The sequence below is a fragment of the Pholcus phalangioides genome, unplaced genomic scaffold (genome assembly GCF_987345545.1).
Source record: "Pholcus phalangioides strain wild (caught in Gottingen) unplaced genomic scaffold, Ppha-v1.0 ptg000008l_1, whole genome shotgun sequence".
Classification (NCBI taxonomy): domain Eukaryota; kingdom Metazoa; phylum Arthropoda; class Arachnida; order Araneae; family Pholcidae; genus Pholcus; species Pholcus phalangioides.
In genome coordinates, this window is record NW_028301601.1 from 63,242,020 (window position 1) to 63,258,197 (window position 16,178).

General features: G+C 37.1%; 1 protein-coding gene across 1 annotated transcript in view; it reads right to left on the reverse strand.

Annotated features, from left to right (window-relative positions):
• Positions 1 to 541: 541 nt before the first annotated feature.
• Positions 542 to 16,178, reverse strand: part of LOC149084740 (uncharacterized) — a 67,738-nt gene continuing 52,101 nt past the window's right edge. Inside the window, exons 8-17 of the mRNA XM_089235174.1 lie at positions 15,066 to 15,299; positions 12,148 to 12,383; positions 11,036 to 11,191; positions 10,301 to 10,505; positions 8,040 to 8,132; positions 6,678 to 6,838; positions 5,417 to 5,599; positions 4,310 to 4,383; positions 2,609 to 2,713; positions 542 to 1,063 (exon numbers count right to left, since the gene is read on the reverse strand). Of these exons, the coding sequence (XP_089091300.1) occupies positions 909 to 1,063; positions 2,609 to 2,713; positions 4,310 to 4,383; positions 5,417 to 5,599; positions 6,678 to 6,838; positions 8,040 to 8,132; positions 10,301 to 10,505; positions 11,036 to 11,191; positions 12,148 to 12,383; positions 15,066 to 15,299 (1,602 nt within the window). The 3' untranslated portion in view covers positions 542 to 908. The remainder of the gene's footprint in view (positions 1,064 to 2,608; positions 2,714 to 4,309; positions 4,384 to 5,416; positions 5,600 to 6,677; positions 6,839 to 8,039; positions 8,133 to 10,300; positions 10,506 to 11,035; positions 11,192 to 12,147; positions 12,384 to 15,065; positions 15,300 to 16,178) is intronic.

A 16,178-nucleotide genomic window follows, 5' to 3' on the forward strand; every position in this document is an offset into this window, starting at 1 on the left:
GATACCTTCAGACCAGATGGTAACTCCAATGAGAGGGGAGGTTGTCATTGGGAAAAAATTACTAGATTTCTTTTGTGGTGTCCCTTTCGTTTGATGTCCTAAGCATGTTTTTTCCTTGTGGTTGATGCAGCCCTGTTATATCTTTAATAGCAGAAAAAATAAAGGCCAGACTTTTTTCGGGGGTAAAGAATGTGACCACTTGCATACACTCTTTTCCTGTTTGAAATAAGCTAATGCCATACCTAATAACACTAAAAATGATATTATAGGGCTTCTAACTGAAAGCCTCCTTTCACAATCAATAATAGTTTGATAGGGGGAAAATTAAATTTTAATCAAAAATTTCCAAAACATCTGCTGAGAAAGAAAAGGGTTTCTTCCGGAAGAATTGCGGCCCCTGAAATTTTGAGGCCTGGTGTCCCCTAAGTCCCCTTTCGCACTCCCCTAAGTCTGGCCCTGGCCACATGCCATACTTCAATATTGGCTCATTGTACTTACAGACGAGGACAAAATGAAAAACCAATCAGACAGAGTCCATACATTAAAAAAACATTTTTATTTGTTTTCCTTTCTGAACACCCACAAACTACCAACTAAAATCATTTGGAAGCAGAAACAGTACAGTATAGTATTAAAAAAAAAAAAAAATGCACCCTGTCAACTATAAGATCAACGAAATATCTACAAACACTTTGCTTTGCAAAAAAGAAAAATTTTTCTTCACCTCATACAAACATGTAAACTCATACACCGATTCCGTGCATACAGTATGTACAAAACACTGAAAGACAGAGGAGGAGTACTTTCAATGTGATTGATCGGAAGGGAAAATATTGGACTGAAAAAAAAACTGTCACGCGTAATAAATCTATATACATAAAACACATTCAAGAAAAAACACATTTTTTTCAACGTCCTGCTTCATGTTTCTGAGACAACATCAGGAGACGATAGCATTGTCTGAGATTTGAAGCTCTTGCCCTCGAACAAGGAATGTCCATCGTATAGGATGCTGGGAACCAGCCTTGCAAGCCATCTCTTAATCTCCTACCTTCATACCATCCTGACAAAAGACATAGGATAAAACGATATTTAGTTTCAGTTACACCAGAATTTGACTCTGTATCACATACCTTGCATTCATTCATTACTGAACTATTATCAGATCCAAATTTATTTCTGGAACATAATTATGATACATATACAGACACGAAAGGCCATCAGAAATTTTCTCATCTGTTTTTCTGATATTTTTGGAAATGAAACTTTCTTAGGCGAGGTAGATTTTTGAGATCCACATAAAAAAAAGCGAAAGGAAGAAACAGAATAACCGTTCCTTTCCCTTAAGAACAGTTGTCAGAACCATTTTTCAGTTTGTGTCAGACAAAGACAGTTTAATACCTTTTTCTACTCCCTGTGATGCCACTGGAATTGTGGAAAGTCCTCTTTAGAGATGGGTGATGCATAGTGTGAAAGAAAAGAAAATTAGGTAAGGGGTGGAGCCGGAAGGAGTGTGTGTTCATATGCTTCTTGCGACCAGTAAAAGATAGATGTGAGGTGAATCTAGTCATGTCAAGTCAGACTTAAACAACCTAGAAGTTTCACTTCTGTTGCGCGAGATTCTAGCTAAAATTTTTTTGAAATGTTGGGAATTCAGAAACCCTATGCTCGACCAAATTGGACATATGACAATCATACTTGCAAACTGGAATTTTTCTGATATATTTATCATTCGGTTATTGTTATCAGAAACCCAGAATCCCAATGCGATCACATTAAGTGGTGTGGACTGTGCACAAAAATTATGTTACAGAGAAATAATCTTTTATACTAATTATTAAAGAGGTTAGTCAGCGTGCTGTAAAAAATTTTGCTACGTAGAAAAATTTGTTAGAAATTGGTAAAAAAAAGGGACACTACTGTAACTATACAATGCTACCTCACATTGGACACTAATTTATTGCCATACTAATGTTCAGTTGTGAAACCATTGAATTGTAAAGCAAAAATTTTCATATAAATATATGTGGCAATTTTATGTGTGTTTAGTCTCAAGGAATTCGAAGGATGAACTGCTAGATGCAGAATTGAAACGAGCATCATTATCATGCACGTTGTTGTAATGAAATTTTTAATGTGAATAGGAACTCGAGCTAGTACAGTGAAAATTCTATATAACAATACCCTCTACAATGATAATACTCTCTGCTCCCAATGTACTTTTCATATGTTAATATATTCCATTTATAATGATAGCTTCTTTAAAATTATACATTTCTCGGGTTCCTTGAGTATCATAGTATAGGACTTTCTACTGCAAATGCAATTTTCATATGTGTGGATAAGGAACATGTATACATTTTTTAGAAGACACCAACGAATAAGGCAAATACACAATAAATAATAAAAGTCCTAATGCATTTCAACACCAATGGGTGCTGTCTTCAAAGGAAAAATTTTACCACTAGTTTCGCTGACCGAGTTTCCCATTTGGGTTGAATACCAAATCTTCACGCTCGGTTGCTCGCTTGGCAAAGTGGATCAACTCATCTATGTATACATTTGTTGCATCATGAAACACCCACGAGAAAATTCAAAACTGGCTTACCGTCATTCATTTTTCGATAAATAGTGACAACATCTGATTCTTGTAATGAAAGCTCGTCTGGTTGCTGCGCGATATAACTGCGAACACACTGCACTTGCGGACAATCTGTGGAAAAAATTACTTCATGAATAACTCAAAGTAAAATTGATATACAATGGAAATTAATTAATAAAATATATTTAATTTTGTTAGAAGGTTTGCGGCTGAAAAAAAAGCATTGGGTGGGTTGAGAGATTTTGAATCCCTAAAATGATGTTCTCATTGATACACTTAAACCCAATTAATCCAAACTGATTGGGATGGGACCTGTTTGGATTAGCAAAAGTTCGGATTACCACGATTGTAATAATAGTGAACAAAATTTCAGTGAAAGATGTCGTGTACTGGGCTGCAGAGGCATACATTACCATATACAACATTCATTCAAAGAAAACCTGGAAAAAATTATGGCCAACATTCGCTTTTCGACAAAAATAAAGGAATCAGATGAAATCCTGTAGCTTCTAAGAAAAATCTCTGGTTGCAAGGAAAAAGATGTGAATAAAATGTTATCGTTAGACTTAACCATCAAATTTTCACGGATGCAGAAATCATTTTGAGAGTTTTTAACTGGCAATGACTCATCATCAATCAATGGGTTAGATTATGACACTCTACCACCAAAGACTCATTCAGAAGCTGGGGTTGTTTTTGGAACTACCGTTCAATGTGTGGAGCAGTATGATAATGCAACACCTGCAGACATCATGTTTCCGAGAGGATGTCTACGAACCTATGAACTGCTAAGTACATGTTGCCTTGTCAAATGAAGCTGGAAGATTTTTTCCAAGGCAATTATATGACTTATCATTATGAGGTATGATCATGTATTCCTTGCAAGTAAAGTGTAACATGTTACAATATAGAATTTATGAGAGTTTGTTTTTTTCTGTTTTTGATTCTTCAACTTTCTGGAGCAGATTGCCTTTTTTAAAAGAGCTGCTCGGATTAAACACGTTTTGGAGTTGACAGGGTTTGGATTAGTGAGGTTCTAGTGTAGTTATAGGAACTGTTTGATTTATCTTGTGTAAGTAAAGTGCATGCATGCTTGCTTTTACAAACTCGCATGGACTTGCGATCCACTTACAGATGTGGCTACGTTTTAAACTCAAGCCATCTTTAAATATTTTTTTGAGTCATTGTGTGTTTGGACTAGAACCCTGTTTTGCTTTTGTACTATACATATGCATTGCACAAAAATTATATTGTCTGAATATTTTTTATTCAATTTAGGAAAATCACTGTTTGAGATGTACTTTGCATTTAGCCATTATCAAAGTTGCTAAACTTTTTTCACAGTCACTCCTTTCATTAATGATCATTGTTTATCAACGGAATGGACTTGACTGTAATTTACAAACTCTCAATATAAACAGGAGTAGCCCTAATGTTAAAACTAGAAATTTAACACAATCCTAACTTTCATAATATAGGATGTGAAACGGTAAAAATTTTATCCTACAGGAAATCCTATGTTCAGCCTTTCTGTAACATACTCTTATGTAATACAGCTATAGGTGTATACATTTTTTTCAACTAGAAGAAATCTTCATGCCAAGAGTTAAGCGACTCGAGAAACATTTTCTTCCCATAGGACAACTTCTACAGTCAGTTATACGGCATTGTGATTGCACAAGCAATTCAAACGTTATGAAAACTTACCATACTCCCAAACTTCACAAGTCTTATTTTGAGGAACTGGATGAATGGATTCAAGCCACCTTGTCCTTTCGCTTCTGAAAATGATAAAAGTTAATAGAAATTATTAGTAAAAGTAGCTATGAATCAACTCCATTAGCATTTGATTTGTCCGCTTACTTTTAATAAAGCAAAATTGCATTATGAAGGTTTTTAACAGCTGGCTGACACGAAGATAAATTTAGGAAAGAGGGAAAATTCAACTGCTCTTGCGGGGAATCGAACAAACATCCTCTCACTTGAGAGGTGAGTGACCTGGATCACTAGACTACAATCTTTCCTTCAAGCTCTTGTGCACTGAATGGAACCGTACATGGATGGTTGGACCAGGTTAAGGCCCAAGCTCACAAATGTTGATACTGCTACCAGATGGTGACTTACCCAAAGAAGATGTCACTATCCATACAAAGGTTTTCAACAGCTGGCGGATGCAAAGATTAATTTAGGAAAGAGAGAAAATTCACTGCCCTGGAAAAAAACCTTTGAGAGATAGCAAAGAGTGACATCATCCTTGGATAAGTTGCCACCTGGTGGCAGTGTCAGCAATTGGGAGCTTGGGCCTGAATCTGGTACAACCGCCCATGTACGGTTCCGTTCAGTGCACACGAGCTCTAAGGAAAGATTGAAATTTATTAACTTTGTAGTCTAGTGGGTAACAGGATGTGGGTTTGATTCCCCGCAAGGGCAGTTGAATTCTTTCTCTTTCCTAAATTCATCTTTGTATCAGCCAGCTGTTGAGAACCTTTACATGGATAGCGAAGAGTGACATCATCCTTGGAAAATTGCATTACTGTAGAAACCAAATAACTCTAAACCCATTTAATCTGAACAACTAAAAAAAATAGGACAAATATTTCTGCAAGGCTGTATCCTCATTAGCGCTGCGTCCACATTCATTCCAAGATTTGTGAAAATATGAAGTAAGCACAACTCATAAAAATTGGATCAGTTGTGTCAGAGTGAAAAAAAAAAACCATACATGCTATAATTTTTCATCACACAACTTTTCCATTAACCTTTCCAAGATGTAAACCATAATCAAAATTAAATTATCAAATATCGCTCACTTACAACAGCGTGCAGTTCAAAATCATTTCTACTGAATTTCCCTGATGATTGCATGTCAGAGTGATGCTCATCAGATAACGACACGCTCCAGGCACTAAATCTGGTTGCTGAAGATCTTTGGCATCTACAGGAATAGCTTGAATTTTGTCTCTCACACAATAGTCTAGAACCAAGTAGCAATCGTCACTGTAAAAAAAAGAGAAAAAAATTACTATTATGCACAAACTGCATCCCTTTTCAATACTTTGGGGAAACTGATGAGATTCAGACACATTACATTTCTCCCTTGCTTATGACATAGCTGCCAACTTTGGAGAATCAGAATTAGGAGGGTTTTCAGGTGGATCCAAACTCTGTATAAAATAAATATAAAAGGGATATTTGAAAAACAATATAGGGATTTTCCCCTTTGCAAAAATGTGACATTGCGCCAGCCATCGCCATTGAGTAGGTTGAACTACCTGTCATTACTACTCTCAAATCAAATCTCACTAATAAAAAAACCATCGGGCCCGATACGAGACATACAGACTCAATGGGACATATGGTCAAAGCAGATACAAGTCTTGCCAATTTTGGATGTCAAAAGGCTGAATTAATGCTGGCTGCTCAGTAAATTTGGTCTTTTTCCAGCCAAAAATGAATTTCGTTTTGTGGTTTGACACAATGGAAACAATTTATATTACACTTGTGATGTCATTTCAAGGATAAAAAATGAAAGCCAGTCTTTTTCCCAGTGAATTCTTAGGAATCGTTCCCCCTCCAAAAGTAGGGATTTCTTGCATTCACAGTCAAAATTTGGGAGATATAAGTATTTTTCGGGGGAGTCTGGGAGATGAAGAGCAGAAATTCAAAGCCTCCCAGAAAATCTGGGAGACTGGGAAGCTATGTTATGAGGTGGTGGTAATGAATTTAGCAGTGATAATGCTAATTAAAATAAATTTGAATAAACTAATAATGAATTGGTAATGAAAATTTGGACAGAATAATCACTGGGAAAACACCCGATCCAAACTCTAAAGGCCACATTGAAATAGTTTTTTGTGAATGGCGTCACGATATCCTGCTAGTACAATATAGGCAAAGCAAGACTGAATGTATGGAGGGAAATCCTAACTTTGAGTTGTATCCAAAGGGAGCATGCGTATACTTTTCCTCTGTTGCATGAGGAAAATGTACAGATCAGTCCTTGAACAGCTCATGAGGGCTCGAAAGATAGTTTGAAAAAAAAACCACCCCAAGAAACATGAACTGGGGAAAGTACCTCTTGCGCTTCGTTATAATCAGCAGGTCATTGAAAAGGAAGACATAAAGTGGAACTCGAACACAGCGACTTGACCTCCCAAATGTTTTCTTGTCAAACTCCAACTTGACCAGCTCGCCTCGTTTAAGAAGCCACCTCGATGCAGAGATTAAAGGTATTGCCTGCAGGAAAAAAAAAAAATTGCATACAATATATTGAGTATCAAGGTATCAAAACACTCTCCACTCAATTAATTAAAAAAAAAGAAGAAATATATAATTTTTTCGCTGTACACATTACCACAATTATTTACTGTCAAAACCTTCTAGGACAGAGGTTCTTAACTTTTGACTCCCTTTTACCATTAAAATGAAGACCATAGACCCTTTGTAACAATAAAATGAATGTTATGGACCCCTTTTTGGAATTCAGTATATGGTGTAAAAATAACGAGTACATTTTTTTAAAATCCCAGCTTGCAGACATCCAGAAATCTCTAAAAAGACGGTTAAGAACAGCTGATCTATGATCACGACAGCATAGATCTGGAGAAAGTGGGGGGGGGGGGGTGTTCCAGTTTGGGGGGGGGTTCCCAGTGAAAACTAAGTTTTAGGGGAAGCCATGAGAAGTGGTTAAAGGGGCCAGAAAATGATGTGATAAAAAAAAAAAATTCAGATTTTTTTAGAAAAGAAACTTTCAAGTTAAATATTGGGGGGGGGGGGAGGAAATGTGACTAGTGTACTTTCAGGATCCAGCCCAAGTGCCATCATAGAACATGGACTGATCCAGGCATGTCCTAGTGCCTCATGCCCATAGGAAGCCTACATCATGAAATCTGGTACTATGACTTTCGATAGCTAGTGTGAAAACATGTAAGTTGTTATACTTCCAGCTAAGTATGTGTTCTCAGAACATCACTTTACCCAGGGGCCCTACATAGAAACCTTGCAAGAGAGAGAAGATCATTAAAATTAAGCATTGAAGGGGGGGGGGGGGGTCTTTAAATTGATTTGGAAAAACTCAATTCAATAAGTGAAAAAGGTCTGGCTCCTTTATAAGGGGGGAGGGGTGACAAGGGCAATCGATTCTGTTTTGTTCACCAAAAAAACTTTACTATTGGCATAGGCGAGAGGATGGAGGTGGAGGTGGTCCATTGCCCTCTCCACTATATACACCTTTGCTCATGATTCGTCTCCTCCTTTCTAAGAACCGGTATCTGCTTATGAATATGTGAGGGGGGGGGGTGCGTGAGAAGAAAATATGATCTGAAATCTCATAAACTGTCCACTTGTCCTGAAATTTTTCGGGACAAGTGGGAGCCCTGATGATATGAAGTCAGATCATGTCAACAGTTTAAATATAAAAATAATAAATTGTACGAACTTTGCATTCTTTGAACTCCAGTTGCTTGTTCAGAATGAACATTTCTTCAAGTCTCTCCATTCTCCTTGCTCCATCGTTACATTCCATAAATGTCTGTAAAAACAATTCATAATTTGAAACACTGTTATGGCTGTACAGTGATCATAAATGCAATGACATGCTTGTTTTCTAGCAATAAATTTATTTGGCTTGGTTATCAGATCCTTTTTTATTACTAAAATCAGGTTATAAACAGATTATTATAAGTATTATTGCCATTCCCCCCCCCCCCACATTAGTCAGCATGACCAGAGGCGCATTTATGGTTTTGCTGCCTGTAGGCTACACAAAATTTGCTGCCCTTCTCTCATTCTAGTCCAATTTTCTTGAGTACTCTTTCCTTGAATTCGCCACCCCCTGCTTGGCATCCCCACTACCACTCCTGCGAGCACACTTGTCTCTCTTTTGGTCACTTCCATGCTCACACACTCTCTAAGTCATTTATATGCCACTCTTGATTCTTTACGCATGCTCTAAGGTCATTATTTTGGCCATTCTTGCACACACTCTAGGTCGCACACTGACCTCACTCTGCAGGCCATTTTTTTTTATCATTTGCATGTTTGCTAACACTCAAAGTCACTCTTTTGCTCACTCATGTGCTTGCAAACTCACCAGGTCACTCTTTTGGTCCCTCAATGACCTAGCTTCTTGCTGTCTGGGTAGAGGCGGATTGATTGAATTTTATACAAATTTTGCCACCCTTCTCCCACTCTATTTCTTTTTTTTTTTGGCCACCCATTCCTCATGTTTGCCACCCCTGGCTATAGCCCACTAAGGCCCCCTCATAAATATGCCACTGAACACATCATAAAAATTGGGGACACCAGCTTTTTTAATGTTATGCCGGGAAAAGTGAGGTTTAATGAGAATCACATGATACATTGAGAAGATGATAGCAATCGACTAAATACAGAATAAATATGCGAATCAGAATAACACATTGAAGTTTTCTTTGGGACAAACATGTTTTGTCCAGAAATTTGATAATGATAATCAAAATTAAGCTTTTACTTTTTGCTTTAACATAATTATCGCCAACCTAGCACAAAATACAGATACCGTGTTTTGCACTTTTTTTTTCATATTCAGAAATTCAAGAAATCTCCACTGTGGCTTTTGTATTAAAGTATCATGTTTTGCAGTGAAATTCTCTATTTTATTGCATTACCTATTCAAATCTTGAATACATCATCAAAGAATACAAAAATACATTGTAATCTATAAATTTTTACATTTAAGTCATTTAATCTGCAAGAATATGCTAAGTATAAGACACATTTGCAATAAACAAAGATTTATGGTATTAAAAGCAAATTATCACAAAAAATGTAATTTGTATAATTATAATGTAATTAATAATGTAAAATTGTATAAATTAAAAGCAAATGTATAACTCAAACTACCTTTTTTTTCTATTTTCCTATTTCCACCATGTTAATTTTTATCCAATATACGACCGCAAATATCATTCAATCCATTACAGCAACCAAACTTAGCTTGGAATGACGTATTGTGGGTTTTTTTGTGAAGAAATAGACAGAATCTGTCGTTGAGTGTTTTTGACCTTGGCCTTCTATGCTTGGAGAAGAAAGAGTATGGAACACAGATGGTTTAAAGATAGAGCATTATCATTTCTATCGAAATCCTGATGGTTAACTATCGCCATTACTGGAAACGGGGAGAATCATAGCAAAACCCACTGCAGGTGTCCATTTTCTCCCTTTCCACTTTGCTTGCCATTCTGTTTCATTTTCTCACATGGTGGCCCATTTCCCCTGTGGTTGATTTCTTTTATCTTATTCCACATTCCACTGCACAATTTTACTTATTTTTCATGCTAAAAATAATTTATTCAACATGGTTATCTTAAATAAATGCAGTGCTATAACTTTAGATCTGAAATGGAAAGTTTTGACGGAAGTTGACGATAAATTGAATTTTAAAGCCAAAACAGTTTCATCATTGAATATGCATCGTAACAATACAACAAAATGAATTTTTTTCATTCCATCATACAATTTTCAAGAGGAGCTAAACTTTTAATATTTTTTTTAAAACGTTCTATATAACGACCTCTCAATATAACATCCATTTTCTGTGGAATGTAGAGGGTTGTTACAATGTGCGTCGACTGCATATGAATCGATTTAGAAATTTTATAGGCATCAGATGTTAAAAAAAAAAAAAAATCCACAATTATAACAAGCAAAAATATTTACTTTGTGAACTGCTTCAAGTGCCATTTTGCAAGTGCTGAATGAAGGAGAATCTGAACTCAGCCACCGGAATATACTGTCCAGCAGAAGTGGCAAACGAGCGATATGTTGCATTGGTAAGAAAAGGAATGATTCCAAGCTCAAACCCTGACAAGCAGGATTACTCTCCAGTTTTCTCAGAACTTCAAGAAAACATAGCCTCGTTTCCCTGGAAAAACAGTCTGCCATCAACATACAATTACACAATAAAGTTTCATGATGAATTCATTTGGATGAGAAATTCCGACTCATACAATCATAATTACGATGGAGTTTCGTACATCTCTGCAAGAAAAGTGATTATATCAAACAAAATATAAATAAAAATGTTAATCATTGCCCTTGAGAGATTTATAGAGCTCACATGTAATGTGGACAGGATAAATGTGCGACGACACAACTATACTTGTAAGGATCCATTTCTTGTCGGCACATCAAAGAGACTCATGCCACGCTCTCTAATCTTGTATGATGGAAGGCTGTGGCTGTGTGGGTCACAACCAGTTTTTGTATGAGTGGAAAAAAAGCCACAAATAATTGTTTATCAACCCCAGAGCACATGTAGAAAAGGCCTACAATGGTGCTTACAAGATGAAGTTGAAGATGCCTAATTTAAACCCATTGGAAAATTTAATTTTGGTCATGTGCATAAATTTCGCGAGAGGCAAATAGACCCTTTTCATATGTATGTATACTCACTTGAGTTCTTTCAAAGTCCTCTCCTGATAAACTCTGTTGGAGCAGTATTTTATGTAAACCGAGAAGCTTGGCATTGTTGCGTGTCGATAAATAATATCACAGATATCCGGTATCAAAATACCATCACTCCATCGAGCTGTCACTTCGGCCATCAACCTGAAAATGTATAAAATCAGGCACAATGAAATCAAAATAAAAACATTTCTTCCCTATCAATCGTATGTTAATCATTGGAAATTGATCTTAGTATGTTGATAATTCAGTCCTTTATATTGCAGTGTTTCTCAACCTTTTTCAGCCCATATACCATGCTTTCTGTGCAATATTTTTGCCTCATGCCCCCTCTTAGAACGAGACCCTTTCTACTTATTGAATTGAATTCTATTAAAACTAAATTTATAATGAACAAAAATTTATAATGAGATAGATCTCTGGAACCCTGGGTCAGGCATGGATCCAGAAAGTAGGAGATCATATCCCACAAGAGCTGAATTAAATGTGAAAAATAGGTCTGTGTAAAATTTGGGGCGATGTAATGCAAGAACCTAAAATCGACCCTACCGACATATCATCCTGGGTCCACGTGAGCTTCCTCTTTGTAGGGTTTATGCATGGCCTTCTCAACATCATGTGTCTCCCAGAACATCCTTCAGGTATGATGTTCCGGGAGCTCCAACTTAGCTGGAAGTAACAGATTAGATATTTACATTTGAAAAATCATAGTACCTAATCATGTAGGCCCCAATGATATGAGACCCTGAGCCATGGCCACATGGGCCCATTGGTTAAGATCGCCCTGGTTCTATGGACAATGCTACAGGATTCTGAAAGTAGCAACATTTTCCCGCACCATATTTCACTTGAAAGCTCTAATTCTTCACAGCTCTCCTTGGCCCCCTTCACCACTTTTGTGACTCCTCTTTCATCCGATTTTCACAGGGGTCCCCTTAGAATATCCCAGTACTGCAGGGGGGCCACATGGCCCCAGGTTGAGAACCACTGTTTTAATGTATAAAATGGCTGGAATACTGGAGAATGATTAAAATAAATTTGTATCATTATAGAATTATTACTACTTTTAATGTGATTACTGCACATGATTTTCAAAGTACCTCTCACTGACTTCTTTGACTCCAATGATGTCAGAGAACAAAACATCGTGTTCATGTTTGCTCAGCACACACAAAGTAGAACGTACATCTGAAAATTCAGGTACACATATGAAATATTCATACAGAACTTTCAAGCTACGAATATAGGACGCTTGTGACTGGATGAATTCGAAAGCAGCCTCCTGCAGTTTCAGCTCTTGTGCAGAAATTCTCTCGAGGATTCCACTGTCTTTCACCTAGTGGGGAATCAATGCCAAAAATTATGATGAATTTCTGAATTAAAAACTTGCATACTCAAACAACAGCCCAAGTTATGGGGGGAAGGGGAGTGTTGCAAGTTTTTACTATTGTTGATATTATTCTAGAAAAACATTTGAGGAGTTTTAAACAGTTAGGAAAGCCGAAAAATTATTCGAATTTCACTGCAACACATTTTTAGGTTTGCTGCACGCTGCATTCACATATACAGCTGATATTATTGAAGTCATGTTAGGAAAGCTTGACTTTGATAGCATCAATTTTCTTGCTACTGTTTCAATATAACAGTGTACAATTGGGCTATCTAAAGAGTATCACGGGCTCCCGGGCAAAGTCATTTTACTGAGTTACCCCCTCCTACCAAGTTAGAAACATCTGCATATCACCTTACATGCTTACTCTCAAAAATTTCAATCAGATCTTATTATCATGGGACCCCTCTGCAATTGAAGCCCCCAAGCCATGCATTAAGACAGTACTGGTGTGTACTGAGGAACAAAGCAGAGCTGTAACTAGAATTTTTGTGGGGGAGAAACAAACAAGATTTTTCAACCCCCCCTCCCCCACTGTAAAATTTGAGGACTTCATAGCAGTGTTTTCGTTCTCTTCTGAAATTTGCTGCCCAGGACAGTTGCCCCTTTGTTTCCCCTCTAATTGTAGCCCTGGAACAGACAGCAGTGATTCGATTTCTCCACTCAGAAGCTGTGCCAGAGGCTGAAATTCACCAGAGGCTTATAATTACACTAGCTGATACCCTGCGACGTTGCCAACCCCGTAAAAAATTTATATATGTATAGCTTATTAATTATTTCTTAATCAAAAAAATTTCTGCATCAAGTAAAAAAAAATTACTTTCATTTTTAAATATTTTAATTAAAATCTTCAGGCAATCGCTTGTGGATACACAATATTTTTCTTTTTTCCATCTGTTGTGTAGATGTACAAATTTTTGCTATTACCAACAAACGAACAGGTGACGAAAAGGTGTCCGTGTGAAAAACAGGGCTCAAGTAAGTTGATACCGGCCACTGCTAACGACTGGCCTTGTGCTTTGTTGATTGTCATGGCAAAAGCTAAACGAATCGGGAACTGTAATCGCTTGAAAGTGAATGGCATTTCTTCAGTGATAATTGGGATACGTGGAATGAAGACTTCTTTTTCTTTGTCACATCCAGTTAGAATCGTTGCTTCAATGATGCAATTGTGCAATTTCTTCACGCAGAGTCTCGGTGTGTCCAAATTTCTTAAAAGCATTATAGGTGCTCCGACTTTGAGGGTCAAATTGTGTGGTGGCACACCCGGAATATCCAAAGGAGTTCAGAAATTCTTCAGGATACAGAACTAAATGTCTGCGCTGTGTCTGTGACAGTGTCAACCGATTTGTAAGATGTGGAGTCTCCTGGAATAATTTTTAGGATTTTTTCGTTGATCTTGTTCACACTGTCATTTTTCGGTGCCAGAATCGCTCTCAGAAAGCCACTCATGGTTTTGGTCATTTTGTTGAATGTTTGGGAAGACTTTGTCTGCAAATTCTTGAGTTTAACAACTGCAAAATCCATTTGGAAACGTAATCGGTCCAGTGCTTGGGTCTACTGGTTGGTCAACTGATGTGAAAATGATAGCAGTGCTGAGTCATTTTGCAGTTGAACTCGCATGTTGGTGGATAATGATAATTTTTTAACTTCGTGCCAGAGTGTTGATGATTTGAGGCAAGCATTGAGTTCATCAGTTGGCGTTGAACATTTTTATTCCCAGTTTTGTCGTCGTAGTTGTTGTTCTCTGTTGTTAGCGACGTCATACGTCCAGCTTGTGCAGCGAATAATATTCAAACGCCTTTAAAGCATTTTTTAAATTGAAACTATAACTTTACGATGAGTGGTTGATGAGATAAAGGCCACATTAGTACTTACAGGACACCCTGTATATAGGCTAGCAGAAATACCCGGCACTTCCCGGGTTTTCTTCAATTACTGGGAGGATTGGGAAAGTGACAAACCGTTATAAAGAAATAAACTGTTATAATAACAGAATTAAAGGTGTGACAAACCATTGTAAAGGCATATATTCACGTCTGAAATGCATTGTTGGAAACCACGGTAACCAAAGTAAACGTTCCGAAAGTAATTGTTGAGGCCCCAAAACTATTGTTGCCCGACAGTTTTTCGCCCATTTCGGGCATTTGCCCAGCTCTGACGAACTTTTAAAGTAGCCTATGGTTCAATCCCGGACCTGTTTGGTATATATGCAAAATCTGGCGACGATCGGTCTAAAACTGTAGATTTGTGTAAAGAACATACATACATACATTCACATTTATATATAAGATCATGGAAAGAGTGCTCTATCGAGTAAAAATGTGTTATTATAGAAGTTTGAAAATGTTACAATATAACTAGACATAATATAATCTATTACAACTACTAGAAGCACAACACATAAAAAAGGAGCAAAAGCCTATCACCTCTCAACCATTGGAAGAGAAGATTCAACGATCTCAGGAAATGATAATGACACATCATAGTGAGTTACCATGCACAACGAAGAGTTCTAAGTTCCATGATTAATCTGTTCTCTGCAGGTTAGTCATGGCTCTATTTATTACTTTCCCTTGTATTTTGTCTCTTAAATGTACCCTAATAAATGCATTAAAAAAAACTCACTTCCGGAAGTTCACACCACAGCATTTTGATGTCCTTGGCATCCAAGCTCAGTTGCTCGACAACAGAAAGCTGGGGTCTCAGGGGTGTTGCTTTTCTATGGCTGCTGCAGTCATAGTTGGCACCAATGTCAACGCTGGGAGATAACATCACAGGAGATGAAATGCCATCTGGACTTCGGCACAAAGCAACTCTTTCTTTCATGTTTCTCTCGTAAAATTGGTACAGAGGAACATCCTGTGAACATGTGTTTCAAATTCATTTCTTTCTAACATTTTCACGATGCAGTATGTTTAAATAAAACAGCTTGCAAAAAAAAAAATTAAAAAAATAAGCATTCGTAATGATTAGCAAAGGTTTTTAGATAGGTGGCCTGAGGATGAAATACCATCTGTGATAAAATCATTTAGATCTTAAAAGTTTTGAATGATATTAATTTGACAATCTGACTGGAAGGATAAAAATTAAGCATATAAAATATGAGACAGCTTTCGGAAATGTAATGTTACTGCCAAAATCTGATTTGCAGAAACGATTTGAGATTGGCCAGAGATCCCTGGCCAAAGCTTGATGTGCTGATGTAAAATGGCTAGGTAGGCACCAAATTATTTGATGTCCTTGGCATCCAAGCTCAGTTGCTCGACAACAGAAAGCTGGGGTCTCAGGGGTGTTGCTTTTCTATGGCTGCTGCAGTCATAGTTGGCACCAATGTCAACGCTGGGAGATAACATCACAGGAGATGAAATGCCATCTGGACTTCGGCACAAAGCAACTCTTTCTTTCATGTTTCTCTCGTAAAATTGGTACAGAGGAACATCCTGTGAACATGTGTTTCAAATTCATTTCTTTCTAACATTTTCACGATGCAGTATGTTTAAATAAAACAGCTTGCAAAAAAAAAAATTAAAAAAATAAGCATTCGTAATGATTAGCAAAGGTTTTTAGATAGGTGGCCTGAGGATGAAATACCATCTGTGATAAAATCATTTAGATCTTAAAAGTTTTGAATGATATTAATTTGACAATCTGACTGGAAGGATAAAAATTAAGCATATAAAATATGAGACAGCTTTCGGAAATGTAATGTTACTGCCAAAATCTGATTTGCAGAAACGA